Source organism: Lipophrys pholis, assembly GCF_963383615.2.
Source record: "Lipophrys pholis genome assembly, chromosome: 16".
NCBI lineage: Eukaryota > Metazoa > Chordata > Actinopteri > Blenniiformes > Blenniidae > Lipophrys > Lipophrys pholis.
This window is the reverse complement of record NC_137634.1, coordinates 9,526,284-9,551,971: the sequence shown is the minus strand read 5'-3', so window position 1 is coordinate 9,551,971 and position 25,688 is coordinate 9,526,284. Positions and strand designations below refer to the sequence as shown.

General features: G+C 42.3%; 3 protein-coding genes across 11 annotated transcripts; 1 reads left to right on the top strand and 2 right to left on the bottom strand.

The window, feature by feature from the left end:
- The first annotated feature begins 136 nt into the window (after nt 1–136).
- On the top strand, nt 137–5,647 carry LOC308121618 (SLAIN motif-containing protein-like). 2 transcript variants are annotated; one of them, XM_080482961.1, is made up of 8 exons: nt 593–1,190; nt 1,452–1,582; nt 1,804–1,923; nt 2,555–2,653; nt 2,742–2,833; nt 2,918–3,020; nt 3,284–3,415; nt 3,515–3,956. In XM_080482961.1, the coding sequence occupies exons 1-8, from the start codon at nt 820–822 to the stop codon at nt 3,781–3,783; spliced, it is 1,317 nt and encodes a 438-aa protein (XP_080339087.1). In that variant the 5' UTR covers nt 593–819; the 3' UTR covers nt 3,784–3,956. The 2 variants fall into 2 exon arrangements, with proteins under 2 accessions (XP_080339086.1, XP_080339087.1); XM_080482960.1 differs by having other exon boundaries at nt 137–1,190; nt 2,742–3,020; nt 3,515–5,647.
- taf1 (TAF1 RNA polymerase II, TATA box binding protein (TBP)-associated factor) lies at nt 4,175–18,400 on the bottom strand. Of its 5 annotated transcripts, none has more exons than XM_080482955.1 (40): nt 18,107–18,400; nt 17,573–17,687; nt 17,290–17,413; nt 17,088–17,204; nt 16,778–16,900; nt 16,343–16,584; nt 16,040–16,255; nt 15,699–15,941; nt 15,362–15,617; nt 15,060–15,167; nt 14,792–14,959; nt 14,513–14,640; nt 14,156–14,263; nt 13,825–13,998; nt 13,531–13,704; nt 13,137–13,241; nt 12,861–13,061; nt 12,640–12,781; nt 12,126–12,256; nt 11,966–12,046; nt 11,719–11,868; nt 11,510–11,629; nt 11,084–11,259; nt 10,758–10,990; nt 10,444–10,651; nt 10,073–10,244; nt 9,674–9,885; nt 9,472–9,580; nt 9,284–9,382; nt 9,003–9,180; nt 8,811–8,878; nt 8,277–8,399; nt 8,091–8,183; nt 7,907–7,991; nt 7,727–7,794; nt 7,290–7,406; nt 6,655–6,750; nt 6,335–6,557; nt 6,059–6,230; nt 4,175–5,871 (listed from the first exon to the last, which is right to left on the bottom strand). In XM_080482955.1, exons 2-40 carry the CDS (start codon nt 17,684–17,686, stop codon nt 5,649–5,651), a joined length of 5,880 nt encoding a protein of 1,959 aa, XP_080339081.1. In that variant the 5' UTR covers nt 17,687; nt 18,107–18,400; the 3' UTR covers nt 4,175–5,648. The 5 variants fall into 5 exon arrangements, with proteins under 5 accessions (XP_080339081.1, XP_080339082.1, XP_080339083.1 ...); XM_080482956.1 differs by having other exon boundaries at nt 10,079–10,244; XM_080482957.1 differs by lacking the exon at nt 15,060–15,167.
- Nucleotides 18,401–19,716: 1,316 nt separating this feature from the next.
- On the bottom strand, nt 19,717–24,898 carry fam76b (family with sequence similarity 76 member B). 4 transcript variants are annotated; one of them, XM_080483854.1, is made up of 10 exons: nt 24,250–24,898; nt 23,421–23,485; nt 23,264–23,318; nt 23,024–23,179; nt 22,753–22,934; nt 22,542–22,592; nt 22,367–22,444; nt 22,090–22,225; nt 21,901–22,002; nt 19,717–20,866 (listed from the first exon to the last, which is right to left on the bottom strand). In XM_080483854.1, exons 1-10 carry the CDS (start codon nt 24,334–24,336, stop codon nt 20,777–20,779), a joined length of 1,002 nt encoding a protein of 333 aa, XP_080339980.1. In that variant the 5' UTR covers nt 24,337–24,898; the 3' UTR covers nt 19,717–20,776. The 4 variants fall into 4 exon arrangements, with proteins under 4 accessions (XP_080339980.1, XP_080339981.1, XP_080339978.1 ...); XM_080483855.1 differs by having other exon boundaries at nt 22,090–22,222; nt 24,250–24,763; XM_080483852.1 differs by having other exon boundaries at nt 23,264–23,485; nt 24,250–24,763.
- Nucleotides 24,899–25,688: the final 790 nt, after the last annotated feature.

The following is a 25,688-nucleotide window of genomic DNA, read 5'->3' as shown; positions in this document are numbered from 1 at the left end:
ATTCACTAAAAACTGCCAAAACAAACCCCAAAAGATGGTTGAACTTATTATGGGCTGCGTGAGACTGTAGGAGGACTTGAGGTGTCACATGGCTGAAAGGGAAGCTCTAAATGTTAGTGTTAATCTGCCTCTGCATGCTGAACAGAAAGAGAGAGAGAGAGAGAGACTAGCTGTATCTGCTCTCTGTACTCTGCATGACTTGCTTTGAGTCAGACATATTTGAAACATTTAGCAGCGTCACGAGCACCAAAGAAAACCTGTAGCTACATATCTATACAATAGCTCTCAATATCATGACTAACTTGACCTGAACTGGTTTAGTCCTACAGCAGTAATGGTCACATCGGGGCAACGGCATATTTTCTCAATTGATCAACTCCTATTACTAGATTAACCACAATTTGGTGTAAAAAGTTTTAAAATAAACAAACAAATATATGGAGCAAACAGAGTTAGTCTCAATGGCATGACACTGACTGTCTCCTTTTTTCTCTCTTAGCAGCAACTTGTGGACTCTTTAATCCACATAAGCTCATGATGCTTTTCTAAATCCATCCAATCTGTTGCGCGTCTGCAGTTAACATACCCACTCAGTGAATCTGGGTCAGTGGAAGGTATAGGTAGCATGTAGTTGCTCTGTGGAAGGAATAACCACCGGTGCACAGCTTGAAGAACAGGAGTCATCAAGAACTGAGATTCAGGTCTGGTTTGTCAGAATCTGGTCAGGTGGCGACTGATCCTCTCATCATGGAGACATGACATCTAATACGGGAACGGACAATTGAAGATGTGAGAAAATTGAAGGATTTCATTAAGAAAATGGAAGTTGAAGACCAAATGACGAGTGACTGGAGTCAATATTATCAGCCACCGATGGAGAGTGATCGTTGCAGTGACCAGAACAGCAACTATATGAGGGCGGAGGACGATTCAGAGCTGCACTGCAACATCTGGACAGATGCGGAACCTGGAAGAGCTAAGGCCTGTAATGGTCACTCATTTGCAATGGAAGCCCGGATAAGACTCGATAATTTGAAGTCCGGGTGTAATTCATCTTCACCTTGCTTTATCACGAAAAGGACGCTGTACAACTACGACAGCGAGAAAGACCTCTGGGGCAAAGAAGAGTCTGCTTTGGACTTGGTGGATCTTCTCGATGTAGACGACGTCGTGCATGATGAGGAAAACTGGTGAGTGTCAGGAGGCCAACGGAGTGTACATTTGTTTTACCTAATGTTCCTCTTTAAACATTTATAAATACTCTATTTGAATCCATTAGGCTAAAACTAATCAGACAGATATTTCTATATATTTGAACTGTTGTTAAAATGTAAGTGGTCACAAGCTTGGCTTCCTAAAGCCTACCGGACTCCATATGAAAACCCCTCTGAGCAAGTTTATTGTCTACTGAGAGTCCTCCGTGAGAATTGTTTTCCTCTCATTCTCCACAGGCTATATGAGCTTCCAAATAAGTTGTTAGAGGAGAAGGAGTCTGCTCTCCGATGGTGCCGACACGTCCTGGATCACCCCAGCCCGGAGACGGGGGCTGCATGTCATGCACTTTTAAATATGCTGGATCAAAGTAAGCAAGCAGCTCCAACTCGCTCTCAAATATTCTCAATATTATGAGAGAAGATTCACTCAAAGATGAGCAAAGTTCAATGATTTCCAATCTCGGGAGGCGCCAGAGATTAATGGTCACTTTCTAGGCTTCTTCAATCTAAGGCAGACCTGGAAACTGCACATTGGATTTATTTTAAAGGCTGCTTTATGGCTTTACTTCGTTCATGCTCTTTTCTCCAGGATCAAGACGTCCTTTCTACAAACAACCTGCAGTTTTTCATCAGAAAACCAACGTCCCGGTGGGCTCCTCTCTGGACAAAACAACAGACAGCTCAACACACGATACCTCTGACCGTCTTGGTAAAGTCTTTATAACAGACTCAGGAACATAGTTTTTAATGTAAATAGCTCTCAGATGACAATTGTTTCACTTTATTAAACTTTCAAGAGAAAATTAATGTCCAGGCAATCTTTACATTCCTGCTTGTTCATCAATTTATTTTTTTCGGCAGCTTTCAGGTTTGGTGAGTGAAAAAAAAACAACAGACGTGATAAAATAGCGAGAAGTCTCAGCTTCATTCTGACTGGATTTGCATCAGTTATGTCTGTATTATTAAATGGTTGTTGAAAAGCTTTGAGTCATACTGATGTCAGATCACATACAGAGGAGCTCCCACAAGACTCCAACAAGAGCTGAGATTAAAGAAGTAACAATGAACATGAAGCAGAAGACATGACTAATGACCACAGGGCGGAGATCGGTTTGAAGGAAAATCACAGTCGTTGAATATTTTCTGTCTGTATGTGAAAGAGTTTTGACAGTGAAAGAATATGAAAGGCTTGGTGTGAAATTCTACCGAAACACTCAAATCGCATTTACATCTGCTGATCCCCTTGTGGTATGTCAGAGGACTTCAGTTGTATCTGTGGTTCTAACAAGCATTTACAAAGATGAATTCTAGATTATTGTGTTTTATTGGATTCACTACAGATGAAGATGAGCTGAGAAGCTCCAATGACTCCATACCTACAAGCTACAGACTGAAGAACATCACTGATGTGCACATTATGGCACGGATACAGGAAGCCAGTATGTACATTTGTTTTTTAATCATTTAGTGCTCACTACATATCGGTTGAAAATTGGATTGTAATAATTTTGTTGTTTAATTTTTCAGGTTTAAGACAGGACTATATTTCCATGCCTCCCACAGCTTCATCTATAAGGAGACCCGAGTCTCCATCAATGCTTTCATCCTGTTTTAACAAGGCAGGTGAAACAAGCAGAATGAGGGCTTCTTCTTCCACAGTCGATCAGCCCGGTGTAAAATCACTGAGCTCCTCTCCTTGTCAGTCACCAACAACACCACGAAAAGATGGCTGCCAGAGTCCCAGACTGGCCCGACTTCGCCAGCAAGTTACCCAATTCAAACTGCTGAAACTTGCCCAGAATCAAGGTGAGTCGCATGGATTTCAGGCAGCTTGTAAACGATTTTGATTGATGACTGGCTCGTAATTACAGAATTACACGGGTGGCTTTTAAATTAAACTACTTTAATTACACCACAATTATGTTGACATTTTATTTAGAAATGTCTTTGTTTCAAAGAAACACGTTTGTCAGTCGGATAAAAGCTCAGAGCTACTAAACATGAATTGTCTTTAAATGAATTGAATACTAGATGCAAGGTATTATGACCTGACCCCGTTGGTTGTGCAGCAGCGTCACCAGACAGGAGGAGGTCACCTCTGCGGACCAGCCTCAGGTCCCTGCAGGCCGTCAGGAACAGCCGAAGTTTAGACATGGATGATGACGACTCCCCGGCCAACCAAGTCACCACGCCAGCATCAGGTTTGAATATTTTTGCTGTGGTTTTTTCTTCTTCTTTTTTTTAAGATCAAGGCTCATCTTTAAACGCATCAGATCAATTAACTTAAAACACTTTTCCAGGTGCATCTTATACCAGAATGGGCTCCGCTGGCTGGGCTATGCCAACCCCTCCACCGTCTGTGAGCTCCAGCACCTCACAGCACATGAAAAAGGACTCGTCACTCCGTGCAGCAGCCATAAAGAGCCTGCAGAGGTCCCAGTCGCTCAGCCCCAGCAGGGTCGCTCACCCTGCTAAGGGGTACCTGTCCGTTCAGGGGCGGGTGTTTGCTTCACCAGAGAGGGTGACCACAGCAGCTTGGCCTCGAAATGTGCCATCCGTTCAACGCTGAAAGACTTCCCCATCATTCTGTGAAGTATAGTTTATACACAACATAAAGATGTTGACGTAATAAATGGAAACGATACATTTAGAGTTTCTACGAGTGTTTAACTATTCAAAGATGCTTTAATTGTCAAAGATTGTGTCTATGTAATAAAACCCCTTAGATTTATCTGAGAAAGCACATTGTATGAGCTCTTTCTGTTAATTATGCTGAGATCTGGGTCATCTTCCACTTATATAACTTGTGGGTGAAAAAAAAACAAAACACAATGTGGCTTTCATTGCTGTAAGTATAGTCTGACAGAAGCGTGAGGGAGAGCTGGAGGTTATACCATCCTGTTGAACATGCAACTGTACAAATTTGCTGTTAAGAAAAAACTCTGAACAAAAACAAATTGGCCAACGGGTTCCGCTGTTATTTGATTTCTCAACAGTACAATGCAGTAGTATGAGCTCAGCTCTCAACATGAGGCATCTGATACACAAATATGTGTATATTTATGAAGATGTCATAGCTCATGTAAATGTGGAACTACAGTCTGACTTCATGTTAGTGTCGGTGTCTTGATGGCCACAGCATCAGCTGTTTTTTGCAGAGTTGTCACAACAGGAAGTCTTCAGCTTGCCATCCTGTAAGAGTGCACTAGCCATTTCAGCACAGACACCAGATTACCAAGGTTGGGGTGTTTTCGGCTGCTGCTTCTATTCTGTTTTGTTTCCTGGCGTCTAATCATCATTTAACCGAAGTTAAAACTAACTAATTAATTTGTCCTGAAAACCATCTTGTGCGATTCTGATTGAGACTGAGGGGCTCATTTGGTGAACAATTTGCAAATGTTGAAACTCTTAGGCGAGGTGCATTACTCTGTTACATGAGGTGTCATGTCGTTTACACTGCTGACTGATCAAGTTAGTTTCGGTCTTCCCTCCACAACCGCCCATGTTCAACATGACACAATGCAATACTGAGGAAAAACATAAATGGTGAAATGCAAAAGTCAAAAGACTCTACTTAGCTATAGTTTTCAACCTTAAAGTAGTCTGGTTGCAACAGACGGTTCACATGTTCTAACGTGCTTGATCACAAGTCCTTATTGACTGCAGCAGCAGCAGCAGCAGCAGCAGCAGCAGCAGCAGCAGCAGCAGCAGCAGCAAGCAGCAGCAAGCAGCAGCAGCTTTACAGTTCAGATACAGAAATTGACTGCTAGTAAAGAAATACTACCCTACATCATGTTAATTAACACAACAGTGAACTGAACCAGCAGCTTTATTTACACTTGCACTAAGATAAACTAGTTTTAGTGAGCAGTCAATGAAGTCCTCTCCACCTCAGCCATTACAGATCATTGATTTTGCCGAGAAGCTAATAGCTTTAAGCTCTCCTGCACAATATGCATCGATCACGGTTTATATGTTAACATAACAAGAGCAATAATCAATGATCTTAGAGTTGTATCTCCATCATACCATAAGCACACAAACAAATACACTTCCATGCGAGTGTGTGTCACTTCAGCATGTTTATTTTAAAGTTGACAGTCGGTAGAAACACAGTTGCTCAAGCTTTTGTGACCCCAAACATAAGTGGGACGACAAAACAAGCAAACACACGCTGCCATGTTAAGCTACATTCTGGAAATCAATATTCATTGGACAGATAAGAAACAAATTTAAATATACAACATGATGCTTTGTATCTCCAAAGTACAACAAAGCTAGAGGAGAAAACTATAAACATTAAGACTCATTTACAAAATGAGAACAATGTACATATTTACCTGAGAAAAGTCACATTTTTCTCAGTTTTAAAACCGGGTTTGAAAACGGGGCTTTCATGATATCGCATGAGAAAATAAAGAAATTAAAATGGGACTAATTGTCAGAGTCTATGTCGCTGTCGCCCCCGATTGATCTGAACTCTTCGCTTTCCTCGTCTTCGCTGAGCTGGACTTGCGAGAGCACCGCCGGGCCTCTCCTCCGTGCTTCATCCTCTTCATCTTCCTCCTCCTCTTCACTGATGCCGTACTCCTCTCCGTTTCCCATGCTGGACGGCTGCATCTGACTGCGGCTTTCCGTCTCCTCATAGCTGCCGTAGCTGAGACAGTGAAAGAGTTCACAGGTCCATTAGCACAAGACATAATGCAGAAGCACAGAAATATAATTGAAATACGAACTCAGACAGGAAGCTTCTATCATGTAAAAAAATAAAAAAAAAAAATAAAAAAATTCATCAGTCTTTCCGCGATATCTGCTCAGATGGCGCACGCTGATGCTCGTTGTACCTGACGTTGCTGTCTTCCATGTGCACCTCATCGGGCCCGTCCCCTTCATATGACATCATGCTCTCATCCTGCTCCATGCCCATGCGGGCCGTCTCCTGAGTTCTCCGTGGAGGTGGCGGTCGCACATCAATGTCTCTGTCAGAGTCACTGCCGCTCTCGGACAACTGTATGGCTGGACGGGAAACACGAGGTGTGATGATCACTTTACAGAGTGCAACAAATCAGAAGGTGAGGTAAAAACCCCAAAGAGGCAGAAAATGTTCCTCAGAGGCTTACAGGAGAAAGGGTTGTCACCCTCCTCTTCGCTGGCATCGTCCTCTCCATCGGACATGAGCAGGTCCTGATACAGAACACTGGCTTGAGCTGGACGGTTCAATCTCCCGTTGTCCTCTTCGTCATCGTCTTCCTCCTCCTCGTGGTCGTGCAAACGCCTCCGAGGGGGCAGCAAAATGTCCTCTTCATCGTCATCGTCCTCCAGATCTCCTTCTGCATCCTCTGCCTGTAAGGATATTACACAGACAGGAAGTTAAAACAAAAAAAGAATGCCAGCACATGACTCGTATGATTGACTTCAATTTGATCAATGAGTCTCTTACAGGAGCAGGAGTTTTGGGTTTGCCATCGTCTTCCTCCTCAAAGCCTTCGATATCCACGTCCGACTCCTCTTCGCCGGGTCTTCGAAGGTGGCGTCCCTGAGTAACAGAGTGGAAAACGTCAGACTTCTAAAAAAGATAAACGCATGTTCTCATGCAACACACAACTTCGCAGGATTAACAAGAGTGCCTAATGAAGCAGGATGGCCAGAGGATAGTCTGAGGAGAGGTGGCATGAGGGTGAAAGCCTTATTTTAGTCTCTCTCCATACCTGCCCCCCTCTCTTCTCTGGAGCAACCACTAGAGGTCCCTCAGAGAAAAGGCAGCTGGGCTCTCTGGGCAGACTCCCTGAAGCCCCGCTGTCAAACAGATCAGCAGGCTGGACCGACAGAGCGACAGGCGGGACAAGACGGCAGGAGAAAAACAGGTTGGAAAGGAAAAGACACTACAGTGAAGATACTAGATTACAGAGAGAAAATGTAAAGGTCTGGAAAGGAGAGTCAGCACAAAGAACAAGAGAAGAACTACGAAAGGCTAAGAGGGCACTACAAGGTCTGAAGAGGAAGCTACAGCATTAAAAAGCGTAGCCGCGACATCCAGGATAATTCGCCATGTTTGGGGCCCTGGATGCATTTTACCTGCGGTGTGTAAGGCCCGGGCGTCATTGGGTCAAGACTCTCCAGGTCTGCTGCGTCCAAAGCCGCTTCTTTAGCAGTCGAGATGTCCTTCTCCAGCTGAGTCAAGTGCTCATCGTACTAGGAAGACAAGATGGAAAACAACCTAATTACTCTGCTCGTAAAAATTCTGTTGCAGCAAGTATTTTTCACTCTAAAGATACTATAGGAGATCATTTGGAAAAACTCCAGTTTTCTTATTTGCTTCAAACATTGCATCTATAAAAGGGAGCAACAGACCCTGATAAAACCAAATTATGATATGCTGTGACTTTGACTTTTCAAAAATATATTTAACTTCATTTTCAGCTTTTGGAGTATTTAATAACTAATGAAACCTGCTGCATACAGTAACGAATGCACCCGGTGGCTTAAGTAGCTAAAAAGCACATGGAGCATACCTCCGCTAAAGTCTGCTTGCACACATTGATGATCTCCATGGCCGTCTTGGTGTAAGGACTATCTGATCCTGTCAAAAACACACAGGTTTATATAGATACACACCTGTGGGTTTGGAAGTTCATTCATGATATTCACATGTCACAGTAACATTGAGCCAAAGACAAAAAAAAAACATTTACCATTGTACTTGATACTGTTGGCATGGATGACACTGACATCTGAAAGGAAGGTCTCTCGGTTCTGGTATTTATGTTTGGAGATGTTCTGTTGAAAGGCACATTTAGTTTGTTCGATTATTTTAGTATCGCAACTCAAAATCAATGACTGCATTCCCATGACCATAGCATATCGTCAGCTTCTCACCGTGCGAATGGTCTCCAGATCCATGGGGTTCACAATGACCTTATAGTAGTCTGGCACAAACTTTTTGTTGACGGGATGGTGAAACGGCCATGACTGCGAATAAGCAAACAGAGCGATGAGGAGCGGATCAACATTAAAGCCTTCGCTGATCATTTTCTGACCAATTGTTGTAAGTGAAATACTCACGTCAGGAATTAACATCATTTTCTGGGTTACAATGTTGTCCAGGATGAAGGAGAACGCCACTTGATCATCATCATCCAACAGAGGGTTGATGGCTTTCTCCAGCCTCACGAGCCTGTCTTCTTTCTGTTCACACACACATTTAATGGTTTGAATGACACATACTCATATTTTCAAAGTGTAGAAGGAAGACCTCCAAGTAAGGACTTTTGATTTGAAAATATCTGTCAGTTCTTTACATTTCATGTGTAACTTAAACATTTGGTTTTAGAACAAAGATACCTCTGTGATTTATCAATGACATTTTCATCCATTACCCTTATAATGACACTTTTTTTCCCCTGAAAATGTCTTTTCATAAAATAATAGTGTAAGCCTTTTTCATGATAAAAAAGAAAAAGAAAAGAAAATCATGTTGGGAAAAGGTACTCCCATGACCCCCAGCTTTTAAATGACTCTGAAGCTCTGTGCCACGCCCCGGGGGAGGAACAACTTACACTCACACATCAAAAGAGACAAAAATGGACATTTCCTCACCTCTTTAAGTTTAGTATCACACAGGTCCAGCATGGATTGGGCAACTTGTGTTATTGGATGTTTTGCACCTGGTAGCACATCAACAGAGGCATGTCAACACATGTGGGTGTAAAACTGAAATTTTAACCAAATCTTGTAAACAGGAGCCGCGTGAGTTCTGCGGGTTTCCTAAACATGCTATGATAGCTCTACCATTGTAGGTTGCACTGTTTTTGACAATCAGCTCCACTGCTTCCCGAAACTCATCCCTCGATGGGTACATCCTCTTTCGGACATTTTCCCGAAGCGTCTGCAGGTCCATGGGACGAGTGATGATCTTGTAGTAGTCCTTCACCACCTTGGCATTGACTGGTGTGTGAAACGGGTATGTCTGCATGGAAGAGGATGAAATAGTGTAAAGTTGGGACCGGAACCCAGGAGAGAAGAGAACGCAGACATTTTCAGTGGTAGAGTGTGTGGCTGAGGGTTTTTACATTGGGGTGATCTCGCATGTCATTGATGATGCTTTCCAGCACAGAGGACAAGGTCACCATGGGGTCTGTGCGTCTGCGGTGGATGGCCTTGTGTGGTTTCTGTCATCATTAAAACAAAAACGGTGTAAAACAACAGGTAGGGGGTGATTTTCACAATGTGATACCAGAGTCTGCAAAGCAGTGCTTACATTCAGGTAGTCACAGTGGACGGCGTTGCCTACGCGCCTCTTCTTCTTTGGTGGCAGCTGCTGTTTGGGGAACTTGAGCACTAAAGACTTTCTTCTCACCTCATCGGCACTGCAGCAAAAAAAGTTCATGATTCGAAACACCTTCTTCTTACTGAACCTTTTTCAGAACAAAGGGCTGTTGATGCAGTTCTAAGACAGTTACCTTTCAATCAGCTGTTTGCCCAGCACAATCTTAGTGCCCTCCACCTTGATGAGTTCCTCGTTATCGTTGTGGATGACAGTTTTTTCCAGCTCCTCCTCCTGCTCCTCTGTCATGGCGACTGGGTTCGAAGGTGGCGCGTTGGTTTGGTAGTACAATGGGCAGAACTTGTTGGTCCTCATGTGCCCGATTGCACCACAAGCGCCGCACTTCAGCTTTGGAAAAGAGGCAAATATTAAGGAACACGTCCACAACTTCATGTGTTGTAAGATGACACTGAAAGAGGATAAACTGCAAAGTGACCTAATTCATAAACAAGCCGGAGATTGGTTTGCATATAGCTACGCTTTAAAAGGCTGGTTTGGAAAAGGATAGAGAGAAGTACTAAATCGGCAAGCTTACTTTTACCTTGAGGTCTGGCCTCTCTTTGATCTTCTTGGCCTTCTTCTCTGGAGGTCCCTTGATCTTGTCTTTCTCTTGGTTTCTCTTCAGCCTCCTCAGCTGCTCTTGAATACGCCGGCGCTCCTTCCTCATCTCTTCCCTGTGCTGCTCATCAAAGAGGGCGAACTTTCGGCTGTGACCAAAAAATGTCAAAAGAAAGGCCGTTTAAAATCCACCGATTCATTAGTGGTGATGTGAGAGATCCAATTAAGCAACCGTTTCAATACTACAATATTCAGTTAATTTTTTCCAATGAACTCAACTTTGATTTGATTTGGATTAAATCAAAGTAAAAACGTAAATCACAAGCACTGTTTTGTTTTGAAACTCACATGAATTCATCATCCTTGGTTGTTCTGATCCTGGTGTAGGCGTCGATGACTGATCCTTTTCGCACCGTTTCACAGCGAACATATTCCTTCCCATCCTCATCTCTGAAGGTGCGATAGATCTTGAGTCGCCGTCCGGTGGCCGAGGAGTTAAGGCTGGTTACGGAGGACGTGTCGTCGTCTTTGTGGGAGCCTGTGGACAGAGAACTTGCTGCAAGGGGGGTGAAAGTGAAGTATTAAAGGTCAGAGATCACGACTTTACGAGAAGACAATCTTGTTACAATTGAAACCACGTTTATTATTGGAGTCAAACTTACACAAGCCTTTGCGCCGCTCCTTGCGTCCCTTGGTGTCCCGATCGCTCTCCTCACCCATCAGCATCCTCTGCAGCTCCTTCCTCTCCTGCTCCTCCCTCTCGCGGGACAGCTGAGAGCTCGTCTTCTTGTTCTGCAGCATGTTCTCAATGTTCTTCCCCATCTCCTCAAAGTCACTGTCTTCTGCTGAGCTGCTGTCTGTGTCTGTGGAGAGCACCTCTGTGGATTCCAGCACTCTGTGTTCGGGAGGCCACAAAAAAAAAGTCTCAGAGCTGACAGACAACACTTTCAGAATGAAAAATATAACACTGGATGGGGGGGGTTCTCACTTGTTCTGCAGATCAAAGATCCTCTGGCACTCCTCCTTGTAGCGCTCCTGGTGTTCAGCGACAGAGAAACGGGAGCCTCTGGCAAACTTGCTCATGGGCCCCTCGCCTGAGCGCGCCTGCTCTGTGGACATGGTTCTCACTACGTCGATGACCTCCCACCGGGAGAGCTTCTTGATCTATAATGCAGAGACAAACATGCAGTCACTTCAATAACTAGAACTCGCACTCTGTAGAGCGCAGACCTTCGCCAATAAATAGAACTGAGTTAGCACCACCAGCATAATAGCTGTTTTAAGTATTCATTGTGATGCGAAACACAAATCAAGTAAGTTTTTAACAAGTAAGATAGTAAGATATATGTCTCCATAAACTTGATTCTGTCCTGAATCCTCTTGAGAATAATTAAGTGCATCACTAAGGTCTTACCTCTTCCTCTGGAACGCCAAACTTGCGGAGCAGCTGTTTTGCATTCTTCAGTGAGAGCCTTCTCAGATCAGCGTCTGTTCCAGTCACTGTCTTCTTAACTGGCTGAGGCTCTTTGTCGTCCTGTGAAACCGCACAGACACAAAGCTTGAGTTTGACCCACTGCTAAAAACGTGGCTCGGGTGAAAGAATTTCACTTCACAAAGGTGGACCTTGGTCTGAGTGGGTTTGTTGGGCACTTTCACGTAGGAGAAACCTTCTCCACAGCCAGTAGGATCAGCCACACCTGTAACCTCCAGCAGGCACTTCCCCTTCATTGCGGAAATGAAAGCTCGTGTTGTGTTCCACGGAGCGGTCCGCACCTAGGACACATAACCGACACGATGTGAATTTGATGTTCTCATATCACCTCTCGTCTGATCGGTTAACTGCTTAACAAGTTAGCATTTGGATCAATACCTCATCATCAATCTTCATTTGAAAGTCCTCTTCATTCTCCTCCTCTGGAGCGAAGAAGGATTTCTCACCGTACCCAGCATCCTAAAGAGGTGTCGAATGACATGAGGTGAAACAGTCGAAATGTAGCCAACAAGTGGTTTTAGGAGGATAAAACCAATACCTTGAGCCTTTGTTCTGCCACCAGCATGCTGTAGTAAGAACAGCACTGCTCTGGAGACACCATGGCGCGGATCTCTTCTTCAGTCGGCAGCCTGAAATCGGGCTTCAGCACCCACCAGTTTGAGTCCATTCCTAGCACAAAGAAACAAATTTAGGAACCTTTGCACTAGTGATGTTGTTCTACACATAAAAGGCAGTGTAATTAAAATGATTTCTTCTTCTCCATGTTTATAATATTGTTGAAAAATACAACTTTGTGATACTGAACAATCGCAACCTGTGCCCTTATGCGTTCCTCAGAATACATCTTACCTTCAGAGTTAAATCCATAGTAGAGCTACAAAGTAGCTCAGATTCCTGTCTGTCAATTGAGGCACACACCGATGAGCTCACAGTTTTAAGCAGCACATAGTCTATCTTTAACCTCAACATTTCCCTTTGTAAAACAGCTGTTGGACTCACATTTATGATAATAGAGGCTGAACAGTGGACACAAAGCAAAGACTGAATTCTACCTGTGCGTTTGAAGTCAGCACATAGTTTCAGCCTCTTCCTGATGCTGCTCTCAGAGTGGGAGGGAAAAGCTTTCTTGATATCCTCCATGCGGATTCTGCGGGGACGATCTTTGCTCTTCCAGAACAAGCGGTAAATGAAGACCTACAGAATACACACGTGGCATTTGAGCATTTATCACAACACATCACATATTTGGAAGGGATTAGACAAATTGACAGACCTGTAGGAAGTCTCTGATATGAGTGTTGGCTCGTTTAGAGTTTGGCCCCGGGACTTCAAAAAGGGGACACTCCTGACCAACAACAACAATGTCCACAAGCTCTCTGATGTAGTAGCCATGACGCGTTCGCAGAACTAGGAAATCTGTCTCGGGCATCTTGTGCAGGTAGATTGGCGCACGGAAGAGGTTGTTTTCAAACGCCTACAGGAAAAGCAAACGTCCCTTTGTCATATCAAGTTTCATGTATTATCATCATCGCAGTGTGAATGTGCTGACCTGAAGAAGCTGTCCAGGATGCAGAGAACCCAGGAACGGTGACGTGTGGCAGTAAACTGTCTCTCCGTACTTACAATCCGGGGCTCCAGGATCTTTTCCCGGTTTCTGGAAAAGGAAAAAAAAAAACTCAAAGATTTTAGAATAAATTGTCCCTTGTGAGAGAAACACAAAAAAAAATACAAATTGAGAAACACACTATTAAATGCAAAACAATGGGCTTAACAATACCCAGAGGAAACGCGTGATTAAGTGCTTACGTCTGCAGTTGACATTTTAAGATAAAAAAATTTATATTTAAGTTAAAAACTTCTGATCAAATTAAATCCCCCTCCTGGAATAACAGAATTTGAGAAAAAGTAAAATGAATTTCAAAGGGCTCTAGTATCATACTCACCCTTTTGTAGTAGTTTTTGATCTTGGTAGCCATGCCGACCTGCATGACAAGAGGAGGGTATTCCTCACTGTACTCCGCCAGGATCAGATCGCCATCTTTGCCCGTCAGGTCCTGCGGGGTTCGCATGAAGAACATGTCTCCCCCTCCAGACGCCTGGCGCTCCTGCTCTCTCATCTGTTAGAACCAATAATAAAGTATTGATTGCTTTTCAAGTTAGTAAAAGCAATGGGAAAACACAACACAATGATTTGTGGGCTCCTGGAGTCACAAGTGCTGCTTTGAGTAGTGCTTCACCTTTGCCTTCTTCTTTATGTGTTTGAGCAGCGGCTGGACGGCGTGCGGACCCGGCTGAGCCAAAGCGCCGAATGAATACTTCTTCAGAGACGGTCGATGGAACTGGCGAAGCTTCATGGGCCCCATGTGGGTGGGGAAGAAAGGCTGTCTCAGCTCCAGCGCTGGGATGGAGTGCTATTAAAGGATAATAAACGAATAGATTAAGCAACATTGCTCGTTTCTTGGACTCAATTCTTTAAAAACATAAACAGAGTTTTAGTGACAGGTTTACTCAAGTTATGTTCCATAGTATTCCCATGTTGATGGCGTAAGCTTCGTGTTAAAGAGTCACCTGAATAATGTTGCCACCAAAGGTTCCCCTCAGGCCCTGCTGTTTGGGATAGTAGAACTCATCATTGGAAAGGTTCCACGGGTCCTTCACTTCAGGTTGGGACATGTTCTGATGTATGAGAAAATAATTCAGTAAATGTGATTATATTTTATATAACGGAGGTGCCAGAACTAGTGTAAACTGTGACATTTGATGCTGGCACACTATGCTGTAGGACTCGAGGTGAGCAGCTTGCCAGTTTCAGTGCACTGTATGTTTGATCTTTTCTGAGACATAAATCAGTTGGAAAGCGTCTTTTATAATCTGAGATTTTTTACAACCATAAGCAATTATTTTTGTGCTAATGAGACGACGTACCTGCTGTGGCTCATCCTTTATCACTCCAGTCTTTCCCAGCAGGATGCGACTCTTCTTGATTGCAGTTTCCTTTTTATTCTCTTTTGATGGCGAGTGGGAGGCTGTCTCCTCCTTTTCATCTGGGATTTCTACAAGAGGCAGCATTTCAACATAAATAAACAACCAGTCTACAAAAAAATAAAAAAAACTGCAGAAAATGTGTTAAAGAAAAAGCTATTTAAAGAAACAGCAGAACAGACATGAACACGCGACTCGATTAGATTCGAGTTTTGAATATACCTAGGATAATATTCTCATCATTTGGATCCAGTGTGAGAACTGGTGGTGAGAGTAAGTAATCCATCTCTTGGTCATCCCAGATAATGTTGTCTTCCCAGCGGCCGTACACCAGCTCTTCATTGTCAATGGGGAAAATGGAGTACCAAAGACAGTCTTCCTCGTGGGATGCTGCAGAGGAGCAAAGAACATGCAACACAGAAAAGACAGTGCTTAAAAATAAAGATCTGGGGAATCTATCATCTAATTAGTCTGCAAAGGATGAACTCACAGTGATTATCATGGCCAGACTTTTCCCGTTTAGAGCCAGAGATTGAAGAAACTTTGGGCATGGGTGGAGGTGTGGGTGGTACCAGCTGCGAATTGCTTCTTGTCAAACCTGTGTTATTTAAGAAATGTTTAGATTTATGGTACAGCAGTTATCAGTCAAATATTTACAATTTCTGGAGGCGGTAGAGTGCAATTTGGACCTACAATTAATTTCAACAATACCTGGATATAATATGTTGTTTGAAACATAAAATAATGTCTGACAAGATCACAATTGCTTTGCATTTACTTCATGCATCTTACCCTGCTGTGCATTATAAGCGTTGGCATTGCGAGTCATGCTTGAGGGCAGCCACCCTGCGAGGCTGGCGCGCTGAGTTTTGGTGCCTTTGTGTTTTACTTCCTCTCCATTCCAAATGATATCGTCCTCCCACTGCAGCTGAGTGACCATCAAGAAGACCTCGTTCTCTAGAGTCCTCCTGTCCGTATATGCATCATCATCGTCGTCTTCTTTATTGTTGATGTCGCCGTTGTTATTATCATCATCAAACACCTGAACCTACAGACAGTATTTAGAATGTCAATAACATCATTTCTTTCAAGACACTATTATAACTGAAGATATCTATAAAAATCCTACCTCTTGGTAGGGCTGTGTTATTTCTTTAGGTGTGTCCTGTTTCTCAGGCTCACTGGATGACGTCTCTTTGAGCTTGAACCCATAGCTGAAACCACGTCCATCCTCAGGGATGCCCAGCATGTCATACCAGAGCTGTGCTGGCCCATATCTCCACTCTGCTACTTTAGGCCGAGCCTCTGCTTCCTTGTCACCATCGCCACAAGTCTGTGAAAACTTTGATTCTACCGGGGCCATCATTGTTATCTGGATCGGATGAAACAAAAAAAAGCATGTAAACGACAGGGTAAACCAGGACTTATCACTTCTACAACAAGCTAATATCATCTAAATAGGTGATTTACCTCGTCATCTGAGAGACACTGCTCTGGAGGTGGCGGGGGTGCGTACTCATAAATCCATCCAGACTTCTTCTCCAGACTTGGTTCTGAAGGTTCTCCTTCAGGAGGAGGCGTCCCAGGCTGAGGGTCTCTGTGTTTCCGCTTCTTCTTCCTGCGTGCGCTCCTCCAAACTGATGGCATGTTCTTTCCAGGGCCAAACAGCCGTAAAAATCTTAAAACCTAGCAAGCATAAATAAAGTGAATGTTAATGCCACGACTGAGTTTGGGATATTGTGACAAACTAAACTTCTGAATTGAAGCAATTACCCTTCCAGGCCGAAACTCTGGGAAGAGTTCTGTGACACCTGGCAGCGCTTTGGCAGCATCTTTCTGCATGATGCCTGCAAGTGGGAGAGTGAGTATATCCGGGGGACCCCCAGACCCAGAGCCTTGGCATGGACGGTCCGTCTCAGACTCAGAATCTGAAGAGCTGCTAAAATCAACCTTATCAGCCGCTGACGAGGGTGCGATAATTGAGGGGAGGATGATGCCATCGCCATCTTCACCGACTGTCAGAGGAAACAGTGAGAGGTCAGAGCAGCCCTCGTAAAGTGTGCATCAGAATTTGTTATTTTATGTTACTTGAACGTAGCCTGAGCTGCAAAATTCTCTTCAAACTGTGATAATGACTTAAACTTTATTTAGAAGTCGACTGCAGATTAAAAGAAAATAATCACATCCTGCATAAATTCATGTTCCTACCATTTGCGTTCTGTGTTGCAGGCTCATCTTTTTTGGCAGGTGTAGACACACTTGGAGGCGGTGGAGGAGGCATGAGCTTTGAGTCAATGTCTTCACAGTCGGCATCATAATCATCCTCATCATCTAAGAATAAGCAGGTCAAAATATATTAAAATTATTTTTTAAAACAACTTTTTGGGATCCTTTGAAAGAACATTACTGCCAAAATGTTATGTTAAATAATCTTGTTGACTGTATAGAACTTTGGCGAGTACTATTTTAACATGTCTTTACTTAATGCATTTCAACAATCAAATAATCAATTCAATACCTGTTTTTCTGCTGGGCTGCAAACTTCCCATGGCCTGACGGTACTTCTTTGTCTCATCCTCAGCCACCTCACTGATGTCAGAGTAATCAATTGCATCTTCAGTACTTTTCACCCAGCCTGTATGCGACAACATATATGACATGTTACTCCATTTTCTTCCTGGCTGCATTCGTACCAAGTCCCTTCCTTCAACCATCCTCACCTTCAGCATCCACACTGCTTGTATCTCTGCTTTCTTCCTTTTCTTCATCCTCATTGGAAGTAATCTCTGTGATGAGTGACCCCAAACCCAGCGTGCCCAAACCAGCCAGGTGCTTTTTGGACTCCTGGTATGATGGAAAGTTTCAGTAGAGAGGAGATCATTAAACAAACAAAATAAAAAAGTATAATCCTGTAGACTCAAAATTTCAGACCATAAAGTAAAGTCCATTTTAAATGCAAAATGCTTAAAATGCACTCCTCAGTGTTGTCCTTCAAGCACTCACACTATCCAGAACACTGTCATCTTCCAATTGTCCATCTTCATTGATGTTTCCAAAGAGGAAGCCGGTGATGGAGAAAGGGCGATCCTGGTCCTCATCACTGTCTGAGTCTGACATCCTGAAAGAGGTTTACACTTTAATCTTTCAATCATCTTCTTCATTACACGATTAATCACTTTGCAGAACATTCATATACACTGTAAGATGTTCCGTACAAGCAATTAATGTAATCAAACCGCAGTTGTGTTATGACTCTGTAGCTGCTGGATTCCATCTTTCCTCTGCAGTATCTTCTACCACAGCATGATAATATACTCACATTTCAGACCCTTGTTTTTGATTACTGAGTGTGCATACGTTACCTTTTAATTTTATTTATATTTTGCACTCGGTATGGTCCCATATATGACAGAAGATAGCGGTCAGGCTAAGTTAGCAGCAATACAATGAGAATGCCGCAAACATGGGTAGCTACCACACGATCTATACACAAGAGAAAGACACAAAACCTCCCTTTCACAAGGAGCTTTCACTCACCTGGCGTGAAACCCTTTTCAGATCTGCTCTTGCTGTTTTTCCGCCAGCTTGAGAAACTGAGGAATGCTAACACAGCTAAGTCAGCTAGTGCTAGCGCGTCAAAGTGACTAAAAATCGACGTGGTTCAACATGTTCACCTATATGTACGTCAGCGTCGTGCAATTTAGAAATAAGTCGCACACTGCTCTTAATGCAGTGTCCACGTAGCCACGTTTATTCTGTGAACTTTTTGTTTTGTTTTGTGTTTCACGCAGTAAAACCTACAGCCTGGCTCGAAGTCGCTCCGAGTGACCCGGATGTCACAACATGATGCGTTCAGGCACTCTGCGGAAAGTGGGAAATTGTATGGTTATGTCTGTGTCGCTGTAACGGAGTGGTTCATCTGATATTGGTTTTTGTATTTTAGTTCTCTGTTTTTCCATTGTAATATAACAAATGATTATGTGCACCAGTCATATTTTGCTCAAACCTCTTATCCAGTCATGCATGTTCTTGTCCAAGAACCATGTATGTGCTTTGTCCAGCTTGAGTGTTGGAAGAAGTGATCCTGACTGACAATGGTGGAAGCAGTGTACACACTGGACAGGTCATCAGTCCATCACCCAGCACAGAGACAGTCACTCACATTCACATCCACACAATTTAATATTTAATCCATGTTTTGTTATATTATTTGGACCTTATGAAGAAAATGGAATCCATGGAGAAAACCCCCATATCCACAGTAAGAATATGCAAATTCATCATTTGCCCACACAGTAAGAACATGGCTATTTTTAATCCAGGTCGTTTTGTGTGTTCTGCTTTTGCGTGTTAGGGTTTCCTCTGAGTTAAAAAAACAAAAACATGCTTTTGAAGTTATTTAGCAACTCTAAATTGCTTGTTGGTGTTGATGTGAATGTACGAATGAATCAAGCAGTGTAGAAGATAAATGAATGAAAGAGTCCTTTCATGCTTGTGAAGAGCAGCCTGACATGTAGATACACGCTACATTTACCACTTTCATATCACTGAGAACAGAGTGTACGAACAGCTGATGAGGCTCAGGCTTATCTCAGCCACAAGAACATTTTATAAGAAGAGTTTCTTCAGAGAAAACACAGCAGCAAAGACCTCAACTATCCATAAACCTCCCAAGAATAAGAGGAAATCCCATCTACATATTAAATCTGATTGATGTTACAAAAAAACAAAGTACAGAAGGTTTGAAATATATATATATATATATATCACAGGAGTTTTATTGACAGTGATTTATCAAAGCCTAACATACCATATAAATTAAACTTGAAGTTTTCCTCAAATACTTAAAAGTGATATTTATGGGCTCCATTTAAAACATTTTTAAAGAGAAAACTCCTCCGAGCTTGTGAGTCATAAGTCTAAAACGTATGTAAATTCTGGAGCTTAAAATATCTGAACAAACACTTTTCTATTCTACTTTGTGAAATGCACCTGTTCATATTGAGAAAATATATAAACCACAGAAGCACAATACTTCTAAACGGTTTGACTCCATTTGTCAACATATTTATAATAGCAACAGACGTCCTTGACAAAACCTTGAAGTGAAACAAATGTAAGAGATAAGAAAAAAAACAAGCATACAATAACAGTTTAGCCAGTTTTTAATATTTTTAAAACACTTGGATTGGAAAAAAGTACAAAAGTGATCCTGGACACCACAGTATGAAACCAGTCCAGTAATGTAGGGTGATAGGTGTGTTCCTTTAAAAAGCATCTTCTACAGACATGTTAATTTCAACTGGCCTTACCATACACATACTGTACTCACTAAAACAGATACAAGCAATATTTTAAATACAATGCCTGACCCCAGTAATACATTTACAAGTGATCCTTAAAAAACTAATCAAAAGGGGGAAGGAAAATAAAAGAAGTCTGACCACAACGCCATCCGGTATCTGGCAGTAAAATCATGCAGTATTACAATCGTTCCACTAAAGAGAAACAGCAAAGCACTACAGCTGTCACACAGTGAGAAAGAGGGCAGCCAAAGAGGCGTCTTTCGTGTCAGACAGCCTTACAAAGTGTCCATTGGTTGTTTTATGAATTGTTTCTGAGAGAGTTCTTTACTGTTGAGCAGCAGCTCAGTGGTCACCCTTCCCACGTTTGCATACATTGTAAAGTTGCACATGATCTCCAGTAAGGAGAACTAGTCTTCCTCAACTGCATCCATTTAGAAAAATATAACTAATTGCTATTGAAGAAATCCCCCAAAATAAGGGATATTCTCTTAGTATGTTGTGAGGAAAAAATAATAATAATAAAAAAAAAAGCGAAGAAATACAGTTGAATAAATAAAATTCATGACATCCATAAAAATTAGGTGGAGACACTGAGTCAACAGAATGCTATCCACATATGCACACCATGCTTTTTGTTTTGGCCCGGCAGTGTTAAAAATGAGGGCTTCATCCAAAAGCCATGTCTCATGATCCAGTGGAAAAGTCGCCATAAAATATGTAAAATATACTGACATTTAGTGAAAGGGGCTTTCTTTATTTGACAAGTGATCGCCATGTACAACATGGTCTCTGGCTTCACCAATTAGGAAGTTGATGGCAATGAGGAAACACAGGAGGGAGACTTTCACAGTGTTCACAAAATGAAACCGCTCTGTGTTGTTACCGGCTTGCCGGCCTATTGTTAGGGCAGCAGCAGTGAGCTTCCTGTCCGGTCAAACTTTTTCCCCTTTGAGAGGGCAGCCACTTGTTTCATCAGCTCCCGGTTCTTGGACTGTGGAAACAAATGAGAAACTGTGTTAGGATTCAGATGCGTGGAATTAATACGGACCTTATAAATCAAAATACAACAAAAAGAATCAAATACGGGAACAAATCATAAAAATAGAAAAATAAAATCATGATTTGCTTTGATTGTCACCTAATAGTACATCCCATCCCAGATCCACAAACTCACATAAAAAAGGATCTCTCTCTTTTAACAGCAGGCAATCTATTCATATTAGGTATGAGAGGGGGGTTTCCATGATTATGTTGAACTTTTTTGTCATTGAGGTTGTTTTGATTTAACATTGTACCTGTTTGCAATTTGTAACATTTCAGTGGAAGAACACGGCCTCTTGATATGACATTTCCTTTAAATCTGACTGTAACATGAACATCAGCAGCAAGAACTCCATTTATATTGAAGAAATTGAACCCTATTCTAAAATACTTCACGTATCAAATATATTGAGACTATTAGTCAAAGTCAAGCTTAAAATTACTTTAAACGAAAAAGGCTACTGATTGAAAAATATCTAAAAATACAATGTTTGACAGGAAACAGCGTAGCTGACACCGCTGTGGTATCCATAGCAACTGAGAGCCAAAAAGATGTAACAAGTGAATCATCCATGTGTCATACACTCACATATGTGATGCCGAATGGTGATATGGGCCAATATACTGTACTATAATTATTCCCAACAGTAATGAATCATACAACCTGACGTGACATAAGAAATATATGATAGATTAATTTTTTTTAAATCCAAGATCACAGCAAGTCTGACTTTTTTTCTGTTAAATTTGCCCGCTTCTTTAAGGATATACTGACAGATGATGAAATTAAAGACAATGCTTTTTAATGCGTACGTGTGAAACGTCCAACTAATGCTTTCCCGTCTAATTTAATTGATTAATGGAGCTTTTCACCATAATTGGATGATGCAGATTATTGCTTTAATTATTAGATGTGTCAGAGCATTTGCATGTTACTGGGTAATGTGAAGTTAAGCGTAATAACATGCCACATGTAAATCCCACCTGTTGTTGCTCCATAGCCTCTTTGTGCGACTTTTCCATTTGGTTCATCTTCACTCTCATGTTGGATTCCTGATACTGGAAGTCTGCTTTGAGCTCCGTGAGCTGTACAGGAAATTCACCACTCAATCAATACGTCCAACACACGAAAGAGTGACGTCTGTAGGTCGGGAGATGCCGTCTGTAACTTACCTTTCGGTCCTTCTCAAGGATGGTCTGATCCCTCTGCTGCAGCATTCTCTTGAGTGACATCACTTCCTCTTTCAGCTGGCTGATGAGGATAAAGTTGTCTGTCCCTCCAGAGTCCATTGACTGGGTAATGGAACTACTGATGGGGTGAAAGGAAAGAGGGTGAAGTTGTGCTCAGTTGGGTGATCAATGAGCGGGAAAATGGATGTAGATTATTGGCTAAAATAATGACTTTTACCATGTGATCCAAATTAAAAGTAATGTTCTCTACTTATCGTACCTGTCCCCATTAGATGGCTTCATCTCCAGTTTTGGTTTCTTCTTTGGAGTCTCCTTTTGAATTGAGGATGATTTATGGCTACATCGAATAGAAGAAGCAATTTTTTAAATTGTGGAGTCAGTCAAAACAATGCTCCCACAGGTGTAACATGCAGTTTAAATAATAACCCTCTTACCTCTGTTTCCACAGTCCCTGCTCCTGCTCAGGACTCAAGCTCCCACTCAGTCTGCAAAAAAACAAGGAAGTACAGATGAATCTCAGTTCAAAAAGAAAATTACTTTTTCACTATTAGATGCTTAAAATGAACATAAACCACACAACAGTCTGACATGGCCAGATCTAGAAATGATACTGAGAAGGAAAGAAAGAAAGGGCTAACAACATACTTGTGGTGAGAACTGCTGTGTCTGTGTTGGTGGTGGTGATGATGGTGTGATCTGGAGTGGTGGTCTTTTTCATTCAAGGATGAGGAGTTGGAGGAGCCGAAGCCCTTCCTCTGCTCCTTCGTCTTCTGTAGGACACGGCGGTAGGACAGCGTGCACAGCCAGCACAACAGTTTCCCATCCACCTAGGACGCAGGTAAGAGACGACAACTCAAAAGACTTGCTGGTATAAATTTGCTGTACATTTAAACTGAATTGCAGATCCTGTTTATACCTTTCTCCTTCCCTCCTCCTTACGGTCAAAGGCGCACTGCTGTTTGCACTGTTCACAGGTCTGTGGAGGTCCATATTTCTTCTCTGAGTTAGTACAGCGCTGGCACTTTGTCCCGATAAAAGCTGCAATAATGTTACAGTACTGGCAGGGCTTGGGCTATAAAAAACAGACAAAACAACCTTTTAAAACCCACACACAACAGATTAAGCGGGAGCAAATACAACTGCTGCTGGTACTCACTGTTCCAAACTGTTTGACATTCTGGGCGCATTTTTTGCAGATTGTATTAGTTTTACTGTAAAAGATAAACAAAGGTTTATGTGATTTAAATACTAGAAAGGAAATACAGTCATCTGTAAAAATGAGATAATCCATACCGAGGACATGTATAACATACCTTTCCTGCTGAAACTCAGAACGGCAGTATGTGCACTTTACTATCGGGTGCGCGATGCGACACTCCTGTAGAACCAAACAGAAGAAAAAAAACATGTCAGCATGATCACAAGAGTCTGTGTGGAAATTTGTCGAAGATGTAGCTTCTTTATGATGATGATCTGTGTCAGCATGACTTGTTGTGCAACACATCTTTGTTGCAACATGTGTGGAAATACTAAGATTTAAATATTCAGTGTACAAGCAGAATGGCTCGTGTGACTTCATTACTGGAGGGTGTTTTTTTTTTTTTTTTTTTAGCTGGTATTGCCTAATAATTAGACATAGTGCAAATCTTTGTAGAGTAACTCTCCAATGTCAACTGAAATCCTTTAAATAAACTTTATAAATAATCTGAAAGAAATTAGGTAAGTGTAAAGTAATGGAAAATGTTTATTTGACATTTAACAGACGACACTCGTCTCCGCTCCTCATCTGTACACTGTGAGAACATTTACAGATAATACCGGAGCAACACGTTGCCGTGTTAACGATTATACTGTAATTACAAGGTTATTTATACACAGTAGATAAACCCGAGTAGGCACGGTGGTGATAACCGTCTGATGAACAACACTGTGGCGGTGGACTGATCTAAACATGGTCTCGCTGTTAATACCGTCATTTTCTAACTTGTTACATAATCTGAGCCCGTCTAACCTGCTGCTTGTTGTCGCACCATCACGCCCGGGCGGCAACAACAAGCAGCAGGACACTCGGGCACTCTTTAATCTCGGCACCGTGTCGTGTCTTGTTTACACTCATCCTCGGTCTCACACACACGGGCAAACCTTGCACAGCTGCTGGCCCTGTGACAGCTCCTCGAAGGGGTACCGCTGGTTACACTTCGTACAGGCGTACAGAGCCGACGTTGCCATTCTCGCCCAAGTCAAAAGTCGCCGCGCTAGAGGTGGAAAAACGGAGTCGAGCTGCAAACCGAAGGGGATCGGCGGATCTCGTCCGTTTTCCTCGCCGCTTGCTAGCTGAGCCCTGAGAAGAGACACCGCGTTGGCATCCGGCGGTAGCTAGCGTTAGCTGGCTCGGCTACGTAGCGCAGGGCAACACAGAAATAGCTTAGCTGGAGGGGAGCAGGCTAAGAACAATAAACTCCAAATATCTCCGGTCTCTTGCCGCTCACGCGATGCCCAGCCACGCTAACTCGAGACCAGTCGTTAGTTATTGCGCCACATGAGCGGTCCGTGTAGAACAATCTGGCTATTTTTTCGGAAGTTTCCGCTGGTGTCGCCAAGAAAGGTGTTTTCCTTGTGTTTTCCTTCTCTGTTCGTATCAACGCCGTCGTCATGTAACCGGAAGCGGCCGACGGCTCCCGAAGAAGAAAGGAAACCTATCGCGACACAACGTCCGTCCGCGCGAGCAGCAGTTTGAAATCCGAAGAGCCAATCACGTGTCCGGATGACTGCTGCGCGCTCCACTTTAACCTGAGCACACTTTCACTGGTTTCACTGGTTTCGGGGGGATCTCACGAGCTTTAGCTCAGTTTCCTGATGATAAGGCCCTTAAAAAGATACACGAAATGCTCTTTAAGTTTGTACAGACAAATAAAACTCATTACTAAAGTAATTATGAACTGTTATGAGAACGATGGAATCAACTTTCTGGATTTTTATTAAATAATTATTATTCAGTAATAATAATAATTATTTAGATTAAAGATACATTTAAGATGAATTGGATGAAAAAATGGCTTTGAAAAAAAATCATATGGGTGGGTTAGTTATTTACTAAAGAGGCCGTTTTGTGCGCATACAAATAAACTCCTGAAAAACATTGCTGTACCTAGAATATGAGTGTTTGGAGTCATCCCCTCTGGTGTATGGACGCTTTTTATATGGCAAAATATGTCCACAAACTTCTTTAGCCCCAACAGAAACACCTTCAGGGGAAATCTGTCTGTCCAATCATTCTCAAAATAAAAATAAATCTATTAATTAACACTTTCAATAGTTTATGTTCCCTTACTGAAATTACATTCACAAACACTGACCCAATTCCAAATGTACAACAATGGGTAATTTCCAAAAGGTACTTCTCAGAAAACAAAACAAACAAAAAACAAAACAGGAAGGACATGGACATTGACCTCTAAGAGTAAAGACAACGAGGAGAAATTTGAAAAAAACAAACAAAACTCAAAAGCTCAAGTTAAGATTTAGATGTCAATGTTATTTTAGTTGCAACTTCATTAAATGTGGTGGAGGAGAAATGAGGC

What these genes read in the sequence shown, in the direction of transcription:
- fam76b (XM_080483852.1), bottom strand. Translation starts at nt 24,336, where the DNA reads ATGGCAACGTCGGCTCTGTACGCCTGTACGAAGTGTAACCAGCGGTAC. An exon ending in AGGAGGAGGGAAGGAGAAAG is followed by an intron (nt 22,935 to 23,023) that starts GTATAAACAGGA and finishes CCTGCGTCCTAG; the next exon opens with GTGGATGGGAAACTGTTGTG. An exon ending in CACAGCAGTTCTCACCACAA is followed by an intron (nt 22,593 to 22,752) that starts GTATGTTGTTAG and finishes GTTTTTTTGCAG; the next exon opens with ACTGAGTGGGAGCTTGAGTC.
- LOC308121618 (XM_080482960.1), top strand. Translation starts at nt 820, where the DNA reads ATGGAAGTTGAAGACCAAATGACGAGTGACTGGAGTCAATATTATCAG. An exon ending in GGCACGGATACAGGAAGCCA is followed by an intron (nt 2,654 to 2,741) that starts GTATGTACATTT and finishes TTAATTTTTCAG; the next exon opens with GTTTAAGACAGGACTATATT. An exon ending in AGTCACCACGCCAGCATCAG is followed by an intron (nt 3,416 to 3,514) that starts GTTTGAATATTT and finishes ACACTTTTCCAG; the next exon opens with GTGCATCTTATACCAGAATG.
- taf1 (XM_080482955.1), bottom strand. Translation starts at nt 17,686, where the DNA reads ATGTCAGACTCAGACAGTGATGAGGACCAGGATCGCCCTTTCTCCATC. An exon ending in GGCAAACAGCTGATTGAAAG is followed by an intron (nt 9,581 to 9,673) that starts GTAACTGTCTTA and finishes TTTTTGCTGCAG; the next exon opens with TGCCGATGAGGTGAGAAGAA. An exon ending in ATCTGGAGACCATTCGCACG is followed by an intron (nt 7,992 to 8,090) that starts GTGAGAAGCTGA and finishes GCCTTTCAACAG; the next exon opens with AACATCTCCAAACATAAATA.